At 42.4% G+C, this 13984-nt stretch overlaps 2 protein-coding genes across 26 annotated transcripts in view; one reads left to right on the forward strand and one right to left on the reverse strand.

Annotated features, from left to right (window-relative positions):
- The window catches only part of LOC6735278 (heterogeneous nuclear ribonucleoprotein L), a 109089-nt gene that overhangs the window by 28816 nt on the left and 66289 nt on the right, over window positions 1-13984 (reverse strand). Inside the window, exon 1 of one of the 25 annotated variants that reach the window (XM_016181532.3) lies at window positions 18-637. The exons of 22 other annotated variants lie outside the window; for them this stretch is intronic. In XM_016181532.3, coding sequence (XP_016028636.1) covers window positions 18-339 — 322 coding nt within the window. In that variant the 5' untranslated portion in view covers window positions 340-637. Of the gene's footprint in view, window positions 1-17; window positions 638-13984 lie in introns of those variants that run through there. 2 more of the 25 variants (XM_016181528.3, XM_016181533.3) reach the window with 2 other exon arrangements.
- On the forward strand, window positions 5558-6186 carry LOC27208812. The gene is made up of 2 exons (XM_016184362.3): window positions 5558-5634; window positions 5684-6186. Exons 1-2 carry the CDS (start codon window positions 5632-5634, stop codon window positions 6104-6106), a joined length of 426 nt encoding a protein of 141 aa, XP_016028643.1. The 5' UTR covers window positions 5558-5631; the 3' UTR covers window positions 6107-6186.

The raw sequence follows: 13984 nt of genomic DNA on the forward strand, positions 1-13984 counted from the left end.
TGACCCACGTTGCTTACCATTGGTTTGATATAAGCCGGTATTGTAGGTGTTGATTGAATGGCGCTTGCGGTAGATGTTAGGATTACCACCGAGACCGCCCATGGGACCGCCGCCCGGACCCATAATGGCATGGTTCTGCATGTAGTTATAGTTGCTCTTGTTCCCACCAAACTTGCGCGGCTGCGAGACTACCGCGGATTGGAGCAGCTGGCTATGTTGCACGGACTGCATGGACTGCACCGACTGCACAGTCTGCTGCTGCACCGATTGAGGCGGCAACTGCTGCGGCGTCGGTACCTGCCACAAAAAGGCACTGGCATTGGCGTTCAGGTTATTCATGCTGCAGCAATTTGATTTTATTGGGTTTTAAGGCCACAAATCAGAACAACTCGATCGGCAGTGAAAATTTGTAGAAATATTCTTTAAGGGTTAACACTGGGCAGCCGAAAATCAACTTGTGAACGAACACGAAGCAATGAAGCAATTGTCGGTAACACGATAAAAGTTAACACTGTTTAATGTAACACACAACACAAATTTTATGTTCAGTTTTTTTGTGATTTTTTTTTTTTTATATATTTGTGGATTGAGTATTCCTAGGTGTACTTTACGGTAAGACGTCTCACAGACGAATGACTAGAAGTGGCTGGAATTTGACAATTGTTAACTCAAAGGCCTACTACGGCTCTGGATTTTTTAGGGAAGATGTAGGGTTGCCCAAATATATCGATATGTGAGTTTTTCGAAGCTAAATCTATCGCATTGGGCAATACTTTTTTCAATGCTTTAAATTTAAGTGGCAACACAAAAAATTAAAGTCATCGATACTTTTTATGATAATTCTCTAAAAAATTTAAAATTGAAGCCAACGCGCTAAATTAAAATTTATTAAAAAACCGTTAGTTTTTAAAAAACTAACAGCGTTTTTTTTTTATATATTTTTGTCTAAAATCTATTACTATTTTTGAAATACGTACATGTGTGCTCATAGAAAATTTAATTATTCAACTAAAAAGGATAGTAGTTTATAAGCTTATCATCACAAAGCCCGCTGCTTACTGATTAATTACGTTTAGTTTAATTTGCCACCAAAGGCAAAGAAAAGGTTGTTGAAAATTGATGGATTTAATTTGAGGGATCAAAAGAAGCTAATGTGATAAGCAGTTGACGAAATCGAATCAAGTTTTCAAGAAAAGAGCCACATTTGCAGTTTTTAAACAAAAGATACTTTGTCACCGCAGCACAGTTGCCGGGCGAGAAAGAAATATGGCACATGACAAAGCAAATGTGCCGCTGCCAAAAAGCCGTGGCAGCCACGCCCCCATTGCCCTACCGCCCCCTAGCCACACCCATAAGCCCGTAGAATGGCGGAGTCGACTGGCAGAACGACGTGCCACGAGCCACGGAATGCGCCTTTTTTTCTGCGAGTGTGAGTGCGGAACGTGGCCATTGTGGCAAGTGCCAAAAAATGCCACACGAATGAGAAGTCCATTTTCGGAACAGGGGCGGGAGTAGGAAATTGTTTAAGGGGGTTACTACTACTGCATTTGCTGCAAGCATTTGCACAGCCAAAACAAAGGCGGAAAAACTTTAACCGCAAAAGTTTTTATTTTATTTACTCGTTTCCTTGCTGCCTGAATATCCGCAGCAGGTGAAACTACTTCTTTGGTGCGTAGCCAGAAAAACATCAAAGTTACATTAAGTGGTTGCAACGCTTCTACTAGCCCAAAAAACCCTTTAATTGTATGCGAAAATAAACTGGAAACAATGCGGAACGAAATAAGAAATGAATTCACTTTAAGTGTGGACTAAAATTTGTTGAATACATTTTCAGTTGCATTTATTAACTCTATTTATTCAGGGAATAGCAGCATGCCATTAAATCAACATGGTACTCTGAAAACAATATTTGCATATTAGTAATATTTACTCAGCAAAAATTTGTCACTTGCTAGGTGATTTGGAAGTTCCAAAACCAAACAAGTTTTTTTAGCATCTAATGAGATTTTAAGGTGTTAGTTAGGTGCTGATTTCTATTCGGCTCAATTATTGCCATTATCCACCCATCAGGGTGGAGGGCTGAAATCCTGTCAGGCAAAATCAGAATCTCAAAATGGCATGCCTAATGAGGACTGAAATGCATTTCATTATGCCGGCGACGAAAAATGCATGGCCCCGAACTTCAGAGCGGCACTTTGCTTAGCCTTAGCCTTTCAGCCCCTACTTTAGCCCCTCTTGACCCGATTTTTACCTTCTGGCCCTGGACGTACAGAGTGCGTTAATTGCTCTGGCACAGCCAGATGGATGCCATGGCTGACGACAGGTGGACGGGACAGGACAGGAGCTTTCAAAAGGACCGGAGAGTCCTGCAAGGGCAGAAGCACCAAAAAGGCTTGGAACTAAAGTGTTTTGGGTTCCGGACACACACATATACCGACCGGCTTACTGAATTATGCAGACCGGCCATAGATCTTATACGAGCCATTAGGCTGTACGAATGAATCTGTAAACGTAAACGTATCTCCTGGCCCAGATCTCAGCCGAGCTACATTTGTGCTGCTCAATCACCGAATTCCTTTCGATTGCCAAAAATAACCCACAACAATGGCACGACCACACAACCAAGGCATTTTTAATGAAGTGTATCTAATATAGAAATTAATTAAACAAAACAGCAAACGACAGCGGAGCAGAGCAGGCGTATTTACATGGCTCGGGTGTGGATTGCAAGACATTTGCCACATGCCAGCGGCCATGGTCACCCCATGGGATCTCAAAAAAAAAATACAAAACAAAAAGGAAGAAAAATTGTGGAAAACCGTGGGACGGAGGGGAGCGGCTGTTCATCATTGCCTTCACAGGTGACAGCACAAGTTCAACGTGTTGAGTGAAAACAGCAACTCAGCTGCTGAATTTCCCGAGTTTCGGAGTTCATTCATTATGCTTATTAGATTTGCCTGTCTCTATTGTTAAATTCTGGCACAATCATAGGATGCGAAACGCAAACAAGGCAGACGAAATCATTAGAGGCTGCGTTTAAATTTAATTACATTAAAATGTCTTCAACAATTTCGGTTTCGTGTCTCTGTTCTATTTCAAATACGCTCGGTTGTCTTTCAAGTATTTCGTAATTGCTAAATTCCAAGTCAGAAGGCAGTTGGACTATGTCTGAAGTTGGCAAAGAGCTTCTAGTGTGCATAGGACGAGATTTAAATATTATTTAATACACATATAAACATTCTTTAATATTTGTTACTAAGCAATTAATACATAATTACTTTCGCAAGTATTCAATTTGATTTTTGAGAATTCTTTTCGACATAATATTATTTTCAATATTTACAAAATGCGATATACACAAGATATATTTCATTTTGGTAATATAATTCAAAGCTGCATTTTCTTTTAAAACCTGTTACAAGTTCAACTCGAATAACTTTTTATATGACAATCAATTTTAAGAACGCAATCGTTTTGAATTTCCCCAGTGCTCTCCCATCAGTTAAACAATTTCCGCCGGCTGCCACGGTCGTAACAACAAAATTTCACTTTCCTTTTGATATGTGACACTTATGGCCAGGCAGTTTTAAGCCAAAGCTGCAGTTTTACCTCCGCAGATAACGCCAAAAGTGTGTGAAAGTTGGCAAAGAGTTTGTCATGCAATTAGAGCAACATGCGACGACATGGACGAAGACAGCTCTGGGAAACTCGCGCTCCGGCTGGGAATGCGTTTTCCGCTTGCCATGGCTTCCAGCTGGAAAATCAAGTTTTCCCATCTCGCCACTGGTGTGGCGCAGTGTGTAGTGCTTGGCCATGGCCAGGAAATAAAGCTCCAAACCGGCGGCCAAAAGTGGTTTTCACCAATTGAACTCGTTCGTTGTATCTTTGCCGAACTGATGGTTCGCTCCCGTTGCAAAAGCAAATCGAACGGAATCGAACGAAATCGAAATGAAAATCACTTTGGGAATGTGCGTTACCACGGAGCCATTGAACCGAGCTCATCAGGAGCCATTGGCCATTGGCCATTCCCCATCTCCATCGCCATCGCCATCATCATGGTCGTCATAGTGGCAGTTATGTAAGCTGGGAAACCCGTTCAGGGATTCGATGCACTGCGACGTTTATTTGTTTGTTTTCTATTGCAAAATAGCAAATAGCGCAAATAGAAATATGCGTAAGTGGGGATACATTGTTGCGGCGAAAGTTGACCGTTTGATGGCTCTTGGCCATAAACGCTGCTCTCGATGCCATAAAAAACTGGAGCGATTGAGGCGATGGAAGTGGAAGTTGAAATGGAAGGATGTGTTTTGCTGCAAGGGAAGTAAATAACGCGGTGAAACGAAATTGGTGAAATGGGAAATGGTATATTGCGGACACAAGTGGAGCTTGAACAAAAGATGGAAATTCAATTTGCCGAGCACTCCGTGGCCGCAAAACCAGGAAATTCAAAACAAGATCTTCCGTTCTGCGCAACAAAGCAACCAAAAACAGTGAAAAAATTCAATCAAATTTAAATACCGCACTGTATCTGAACTAATTTGCAAATAAATGTACGTGCTTAATCTAATAAGCAGCGAACATTAATCCGTGCATAAATATTCTGGCCGTCATCCATCTGTCACTTCAAATTAATGGATTAATTGCTGAGCACAGGCTAAAATGTGAAATATATTCACAAAATATATATACCAGTGGGATGTTACAGATTTCAGCGCTGAATGAAAATGCAAAAAAAACAAGATCGCTGTGTTAAATTCTCATGGGGAAAAAACAAATAATAATCGCTATGTAAAAAAAGGATTTTCTACGTATATATTTTACACATTGTAGAATTGAAAACTTTTTTCCCTTTATTTAATAAAATTATTTTTCTTCCTGTGTATATTTGGATTGTTGCATAGATCACATCGTTTTAAGTGCCCGAATATTTTTCAAGCGCCTAAAGCAAACAAATACGCGAATAAACAAGCGGACATTCTGATGAAGAGACCAGTGGGGGGCGGTCCCCCTTCGCCTCTTGCATAATTCGGAAAATTTATTTTCCCACACCGAATGGAAATCCGAATTGAACAATTTCATTGAAAACAGGCGCACGCAGAAACTATCAACAACTGAGCGTCATATATAAAAGCTCGGGGAAATTGTAAACACTGCAGACGGCTAAAGGAAAATAGCAATTTTTCCGCACTCCATGGGGCTCAGTGGAAATTTGATTTTGGCGTCTCATTTATGAGGTAAATCCGAACCAATTTTAACGCAGTGCAGAATCACACCGAATCTGTTTTCATTAATCGCTTCCCATTCGCATTGCATTTCTCGCGTGCCTCTGTTCTATTTGTTTGCCATTGGCGGCGTTGTTGATAAATACCCATTTTGACCAAGCAAGGTCAATGCCGGCGGCACAGATATTAGCACACTCAAGCTAATAAGATATATTAAAATTCTGAAAATTTAAACGAAGAGCGGTATACTTTCTTACATAACCCTTTGTGCAGCAGAAACGCATGATACTTGATTTGAAGCATTCTAATTAAGATTTTCCGGTCGATTACGAATACATTTGGCTTGTAACTTTTCGGTTTATTCATATGTAACACAATCTTTTATGAGTGTAGAATAAACTTTGAAGGAATGGTAGGATCATTGAAAACTTTGACCACATTTTAATCCCTCTTTCCAACAGAATCATCTGTTCGTCTTAACTTTTATTCTGCTTTTTGCCGCTGCCTTGGGATCTGAAGGTGAATTGACCGAAATGTGTCAACCACAATTAAACAGGAGAGACCTATTCGACATAGCCGTGTTGGCCGCCATAAAGGTTCTCATCCGTCAGGTTGAGAGCTTCAACGAGGATCGGCCTATCTCTTCAAACCTGATGGTTCACATTACGACTATAGTTTCTAAGTACATCCTGACCGGTAAGAGCGTAAAGTTCATCCTTCGGCTGCTCTATGTGGGATGCCGCCTGAACAAACCGCTGGCAGAAGAAAATAAAACACAAGCTGCAGTCCGCACAGCATTCTTATGCTTGTGGGAGTTGGGCAAAGAAAAGTGCTATACATACAAGGAAAAGGAGGAAGGAGACATCTCTGTGGAGTGGCGATGAATTGAATTTATCCGTGATTCTTTGAAAATTACTTGAATCAATTCAAATTATAAATAAATTTATATTGGTTCTAGATTTTAGGTAATCCTTTTGTGCAAATTACAAGCAAACATATTTAAAAAAGAACCCAGCTCGTTTCGCTGGTGCACTCAGCAAATGAAAATGTGCAATGTGGTGGCTGGATTGTTTTCCTCGAAACCAAATGGGAACCACAAGCTGCGGGTCGAAAACAACAGAGGACAAGTTCTGCGTTTATTAAAATCGGCAGCACATGGAATTGGAATGGAGAAATGTGCAGAGAGCAAGGGGGTGATGAAAGAGGTTCTTCTCTGGAGCATTGGAGCCGTGTCACAAAAATATTTCATAAGCTTGCCACCAACGGCGCAATTAAATGTCAAAGCGCAGCGCTGCCATTTTGTTATTTGATTGCCCAGAGGCTGTCGAAGCCAGTGCAATAAATTGTGGCAGCCTGCTGGGAGTGTTGCACAGCATCACCTGGTGCCGCATTGCACTTTGCCTAAGCAAACTACAAAATAGTACACGAGATACGCACTTGCAAAAACTGCTATGTGAACCACTCGGCGTATACACAATCACCACAGATAGGACGTAATTACGCATACGCCTCGTAGGCTGGGTAATTATCGCCTTTGTTTACCCAGAAAAGTTGCTATGGAGAAAAAGTGGAGAAACCCAGCCTAGTGGCAGCATATAAATCAACCATGCGCCATGTTGTACCTGGCCAGGCATTGATTTATATGCTCGTCCAGATATTTTTCGCTCAACTTTTAAGTAACTTTTATTATGACAAACGCTTTGGCATCTGACGCCTTGTTTTACTCCTGATTTTCTCCAAATATCGAAGCTCATCCTGGCTCTGTTCCTTAGCACTTGGCAGCACATCGAAGTGTTTGATAAATGGTCGCCCATTAGGCGAGCACTTAATGGTGCATATCGTGTGATATATTGGCAGGCAACAGTGTGCCTGGCAGGCAACCGAAGTCCGCTAAGAAATGGGTCAATTAATGACCAACCGACTGTGCCTAACATCCCTCTGCTCAATTTCATTTCGCTGACAAAACGAAATTCCCATAGGCTAAGCCATTGTAAATTCCGTAACAATAAACGCACTCGCTCAAAATCTCATTATGTTAAGTAAAAAGAAATGTGTGTGTGTGTGTGTGTGCCTTGGCAAAACAAAGAACAAAAATTATTACCACTTTTGCTGGGTTTGCAGCAAATTGAATTGATTTTAATCTCCATCTTGCCATCTTGGTACGCACACAGGACGACTCCCCTGTTTCAATAAAATTTGCATTTGAAATCACTTTTCAAAAAACTTGCGCACAGGAGCTCTGCTGTTTCCTCTGTGAATTAAATTCGGGCCCAATAAAAAAGTTGAAAGAGAGCGAAGCGAGGAGCAAAAAAATTTGCAAACACTCGGCCAACTTTTATGCGTGTGCCGGATACGATAAGGGCCACAAGACGATGCCAAAACAGATACAGAAATGGTAACAAGTAAAGAAGGGAACGGAGGGCGGTCTGTGTCTACCCACAATCTTTCCGCTCGCAAATAAACTTAAAAGACATATGAAAATCAGTTTTTGAATATTGGCGAAGAGCAAACAGGCAGACTGTTGCTGCCTGTGCGTACATACATATATGTGTCTGCGTATTCCCACTCGCTACACTCTCGTCGTCCTGGCAGAGCACTTCGTCCTGGCACACGGCCAGCAAAAATGTGGGAGAAACCCCCGGGCATGGCATTAGGGTAAATGTATGCGCAAGTATGTTCCAGCTCCACGACGGGTGGGTTCGCATATCTCTGTAAGTCCGCATGCCTGCCTGCTGCCTGCATGCAGCCAGCAGCAAATGTAGTAGGAGATATTTAGATTTTTGGGTCATTACTTTGCCAAAGAAAACTCACTGCCGGCAGATACCCGTGTAATTCCCGCCCATTTCACTTCGTTATATAGCTTTGCACATTTCTCCCGGCTATCGATTGAAAAGTCAGACCGTTTGCTGATGGTACATCTAATGTTTGCTAATCCCGCACTGCATTTATGCAGATGCCGTGCTGAACCATTCATTGGATCAAAGGCCATTTGGTACACATTTATCGCATCAACACCACCGTAAGCCACATAATGCCCACGCAACGCGGTGAAAAGCATTTTCCGAAATCATGTTAGTTGAGAGCCCCAAATGCTGAAAGGCCTTAATGCAGAAGAATAGGCTAAAAGCACATGCATGCACATATGCTATGCAAATTGCGCGTGGCCAAATTGTAATGAGCGAACGCAAATCGAAAATGCGAAAAGGTAATAGTTAACTTTCCTAGGCTTACCAGATCCTAGTCAAAGAAGCTTTTAAAATCGGATTACAGCTCAATCACAGTGCAGTTTCAACCTTGATTAAATTTCAAGGCGACAATCTGTAATTATGTTAAATTGACCCTCCATTGGTAATCGAATCATTAGCTTGAGGCATAAACAATTACTTCCATTGAATTGCGTGATTATTAGAGGGTCAATTAAGACTTGGACTTTGTATAGCTGCTATTGAATCTACTTAACAACTACCATATATACTGTAAATTTCCCTTGAAGCAAACTAGTTACCAAGTAAACAAGTTTCCCAACAATCCCGAAACTCGGGCCATCAATTAAAAAACCTTTTTGCCAAAATTAGCGCACTCAATTAATTTGAAAACGCTATTCCGCCGCTCCCCTTCACCCAGCGATGGGAAAATATCCTAGTGGAGACAAGTTGCAGGTGCACGCCCCGCCCCCTCTTTTTAACGCCCACGGACGTGACCGTGTTCAAACACACCCCCACACACACACCCATACAAACTATACACCTTGACAGTGAGTGAAATTTCAATTAATCAAGCGGCGGAAAGGATCCCTCTGGACGGGTTAACCCGTGTCTACACAGCAACCGGATTCGACCCAGAAAGCCAAGTAGATGAAGAGCACGAGGTGGATGTGGATGCCACGAAATTTCCACGTAGGAAAGCGAGAAGAGAGAGAACTAATGGGTGGGCACACATTTCCCTTTCGATCTCGCTCTTGCAGGTGGTGATTAGTCATTATTTATTTTAAAATCAATTAGTTTGCCTTGACGTGAGAGTGCAGGTTGAAAATAATGGGCCAGGGGCTTGGGGATGATTTTTTTTTGGGGGGGTGGTGCGCCATAAAAGTTCACGTCTCATTGGCAGGCAAAAACATTTTTGCACATAACTTTTGGCTTTGGGGATTTCGTGCTGAGTAATTTGGCAAATATTTGACATTTGTTTTTGTTCGATTGGTTGGCAAAGCCCAGCAATTTTCCCCAAAATTGATTCTCCACAATTTGCCTTTTTTTTTATTGTACGGCCTATAACAATAAACTTTGGAAAATATTCTTTACATATGTCGTGCACTAATTGGCAATTACTTTGCCCGCAGAAAGCCACAACCAACATACTTCAAATTTAAATTGGTAAAACTAATTAACTTTTGAAATGCGTTGAATTTGCTGTGACACCTGACAAATATTTGGTTCGTAAATCAACCAAAACTATGACTGTGTAATTGAACGAATAGGGAAATGAATTCTGCATAGCTGATGAGCAATAAAGACATCGCCTGCCAAATGCAAATCCAACAAGAGAGTCAATGCGCACAGCCAAATGAGCAGAAATGTGAAGCAGGAAATTAAATTTACAAGAAATTGCACAATAGAAGAGCAAAACTGTTGCACATACACAGCTGTTGAGATACAGAACGACGAGTATTGTTGCAAGGGATTAGATGGATGGTGGTTCCTTAAGCAGAGCTGTCAACATTTGCAGAATGGGTTTTCGGTCAGCTGGCTTAGCGAAAACACAACTGAAAAATCTGGAAAAAAAACACCTAACAATGGAGCAGCATAATTTTATTTAAATTAGTTTTCTTTCGCACAATTTCACTTTCCTTCGCTCATCAGCACTGAATAAATATTTAAAGACCATAAATGGAATATTTAATGCCCCATCAGATCCCGTAGAGTATAATTCCTCGACTACTCAAGCTCTTTAAGCCAACGAAGTGCTGCAACAATTAAAACAAACTGTACGGGCGACATGTGTTGTCCTTTTTGGCGACCCGGGGCCAAAGCTTATGAAATTAATCAAACAATGTGAACGGATGGATGGGGGGGGAGCTAAGGACTCATGTGGCAACAGGACATGCATAAATCAGAGCCAGTTTTCCCTGGGAAATAGTGTGTCTCTCTGTGTGTGTGTTGTGAATGAAACAACGTCCCCAGAGATTTTGTCGTGAGCTGGCCAAAAAGTCAAAAGCTCGCTCGAGGGTTGAGCTCTGAGTTTTGCTTTCTGCGTTCAGCGTTCCGCACAATTCCCATTCATCAGAGCCTCTTAGTTCAGAGTTGGCCCATATAATAACACTCTAATTTGCATGTGCAGCTGCAGATGCTGCCGCAGCAGCAGGATGATCAAATGAAAAATTTCAACGCATGTGACATGTGGAACACGCCTTCCTGCCCAGCAAATGGAGCTTGGCAAATATTATATTTTAACGAAATTTCATTTAAAACTGAATTTATTCAGGCCCACAGTCGGTGGTTACTAGTGGTGCTGCCGCCCAAGGTTGCCCTCCATTAGGAGCACATTTTCCATTACATGGCTGGCAAAGTTTAATTGAATAAGTTTCCTTTGCTTTTTTGTTTCTTTTTGCGTTTTTAGCCAGCTTGTCAGATGTTAGCCATGAGAGGTAGTTGGTTATATCCTATCCCCACAATCCCCTCCACCAAATGCTGCAATTAACTTGAGTAGTGCATAATTCAGACGACCGACCTCCTAAGATGTTTTTCTCGAGTCAGTTGCCATTTCCATTGCCCTTCTCATCAGTTTTCCCTACCAGCGATTGCTACAAGTTGCAGGCATTTTGCTAATTCAATTTCCCGGCCATCAGCGACGTTTGCCATTCGCATTCGCAATTCGCGGTTCGCATTCATTGTGTTCGGGGGACACGTTGCCTTGTCTTTTGTTACAGTTACAATTTCCCAACGTCAACAGTTAACAGCCGTTTGCATACATACGTAGATATTGTGCAACTGCGGCAATAGCAGCAACAGCAAAGTGGCCGCAGGGCCTGCGAGCGCTTTTCCGACTTTTCCGACCACTAAAATTGTCGCTGGCTGCGCTAAAATTAAATGCTTAGTTGGACGACAACCGCCGATGACAGTTGCACAATGTCCCAGTCAGTCTTTTGTTTCCATGCATGTAATCTGTCCCAGTGTGCCACCACTGTGTGCCACCACTGTAACTGAACCGAGTGGCTGGAGATGCGATGCCGCCAATTTGCGTTGCATGCAACTTCGAGCACTAACAACAACAACCGCAACGGCGGGCTAAAGGGCCCAAGGTCCAAGGCACTCGAGACTCTTGACATGTGATATTGGAACCCTCAACCCATCGCTAAAGATTTTCTCCTCAGTGCACCCCAATGAGCTGGCAATATTTCCATGGGAGTGGACTCTGAGTTATTACTCATACGCAGTGTTGCACGAGACTTTTACAATTGGTTTGGAAAATAGTAGTATCTCAGATTAATTAAATGTGCATGGAGAAATGTTAGACCCTTGATTTTATATTATGTTATAAAGCATTCTTTAATATTTACCCCACTCAAAAGTACTATGTACTCATTGATCCAACTTAAATTTATGTTTAATTCAGAATTCTGTCTTAGCAATATTCCCTATTAATTAGGAAATCATCCTAGCAACGAAGCTTACCAAGAAACCATCAAAATCGATTGCCTGCCCGCACTAACGTGGCTTATAAGTAGTTGTCTGCATTACTGAGTACCCCCCTTTTAGCCAATATTCAATATTCAATCTGCCAACTGCTTTCTGGCCTCTTTGATTCCGTCCGCTTATCCGGCTGAACAATGAATGCGCCTCTTATTGTCCTGCTCTCCGGCGCAATCGACATTTTGAGGAGGCATCACCGAAAGCTACACTCAATTACGCACAATGACGATGACGAGATGCCAACGATGATGGCCAAATTGCTGGCAATATTTTCCCACCAGTGCTGGGTCTGCTGCGGCTGGGCTGACAACAGTTAAACAATCGGAAAACGACAGGCTCTTCCCTTTCCCAAAATGGCCAATGGCTTGTCAGATTCAGATTTGGATCGGGCGGGAGGTGAAGAGCGGCTGCAAGTGCCAAAATTCGCCAATTATCGATGTTCAGAGTGCAGTAGCAGCACCATCAACAAAGGCCACTCGCACTCGATGGGACAGAATGGCCGAACGACAGAAGCCAGAAAATAATAAAGCAAAATTATTATCTGGCCAGAAATGTTTCAATAACAACAGACAGTTGGGGCCCCCAGAAAAGACATTGTGACAGGGCGCTCAGCTCTCCGACAACAATGGCAGCCCAGAGATGGCCAAGATAACTGAGGAGATTGGCAGGGGGGATTGGGGTAAATGTTTGGCTTCCTCAATTTGCGGCAGACTGTTGCCAATATTTCGCAATAAACGACACCCCCCACTGAAACACACAAAAAAATAGGTACACGAGATGATGTGTTGATGGCAGATACGATTCGAGTGCTCCGGCGCAGCATAACAATTGAAAAACACTCGACAACTGAAATCGAGCTCAAGTAAGTAACTTTCCGTCACAATTCCGACTGCAGCAGATGCTGCCCATCTAGCCAACTACCCATCTTGGCTGTAATGGCTTCTCTTCACCTATTTTTTCTCGCCTCCCCAGTTGCTCAGTTTTTTCGCTGATAACTTTCAAATGCAATGCCGCAGGCTGTTATGGCATGGCAATAATGCAAAACACAAGACTGCCGTGGAGACGGCAAATTCTGACGTTCAATTTCTCATAAAAGTTTCCCCATGGCAGCTGAAGCAACACCAATGAACAAGAGGCACCAGTATCCGCAGGATCCTCGAGGTAGGACAAGCTGACGGGGGAGCAAAATATATGACACACAATTCAAACTTGGGAATTGCATTGCATGTTGCTGAATTTTTGATAAAAAGCTCGAATTGCGGAAGGAATTGATGATGCCATCAGCTGAAAGATGCTCCAGCTTCTTAAGAGACAAAAATTACAACGAACTTGCATTCTACATTAAAATCGTAGAAATAGAAATCCACTTAAATGTTTGTAGTCACTTTAATTGTGAAGTTTTCTAACTAATATCATTTTTGTAACAAATGATTTTGGTATAAAGGAAAGTTATGTTACCTAGTTTCCAAATAGATATGTTTTTTTTTCCATCTGTATGCCCATCTACAAAGTGTAGCCAGAAGAGTACTTGCATTAAAATTAAAAACACTTCCTGCCGCACCGGAAACGGCAGCAAAGTGAGCCGCAATGGCGGACCAAGCTGCTGTAGTCACGCTCCCATTTACAGTTGTTCCAGCCAAGCGCTCGAGGCAACGCACAACTTCCGGCCGGGTTGTTGGCCATTTTGTTTTTACAGGCGCACTTTCGTGGCTGTCGAATGGTTTTGCGGCCCAGTGGAGTGGCGTCTTATCCTTTGGGGACCGACGGCTTTCACGCATTTCACTGGCCACCCAGGGGAACAGCTCAGACTGGCAATATACAGACTGCCTGTGGGAATTTGCTGGGCTTAGAGGTGTGAACGATTGCCGAGAATGATCAGTGATTCATGTCCCCACGCACATGACAAAGGCCACGCAAAGACCTTAAATATGTTAATCGTAATGAATTGCAATTGAAATTGCACTGGGATGAGCCAGAGAGCTCTGGAATCATTTCTCTTGCTTAGCATACTTTTCGGGGCTTCGGGGGATTATGGCCTTATGGCATGCTAATTAACAAAACTGGCTTTCTGAAAGT

This window comes from Drosophila simulans, chromosome 2R (genome assembly GCF_016746395.2).
Source record: "Drosophila simulans strain w501 chromosome 2R, Prin_Dsim_3.1, whole genome shotgun sequence".
Taxonomy (NCBI): domain Eukaryota; kingdom Metazoa; phylum Arthropoda; class Insecta; order Diptera; family Drosophilidae; genus Drosophila; species Drosophila simulans.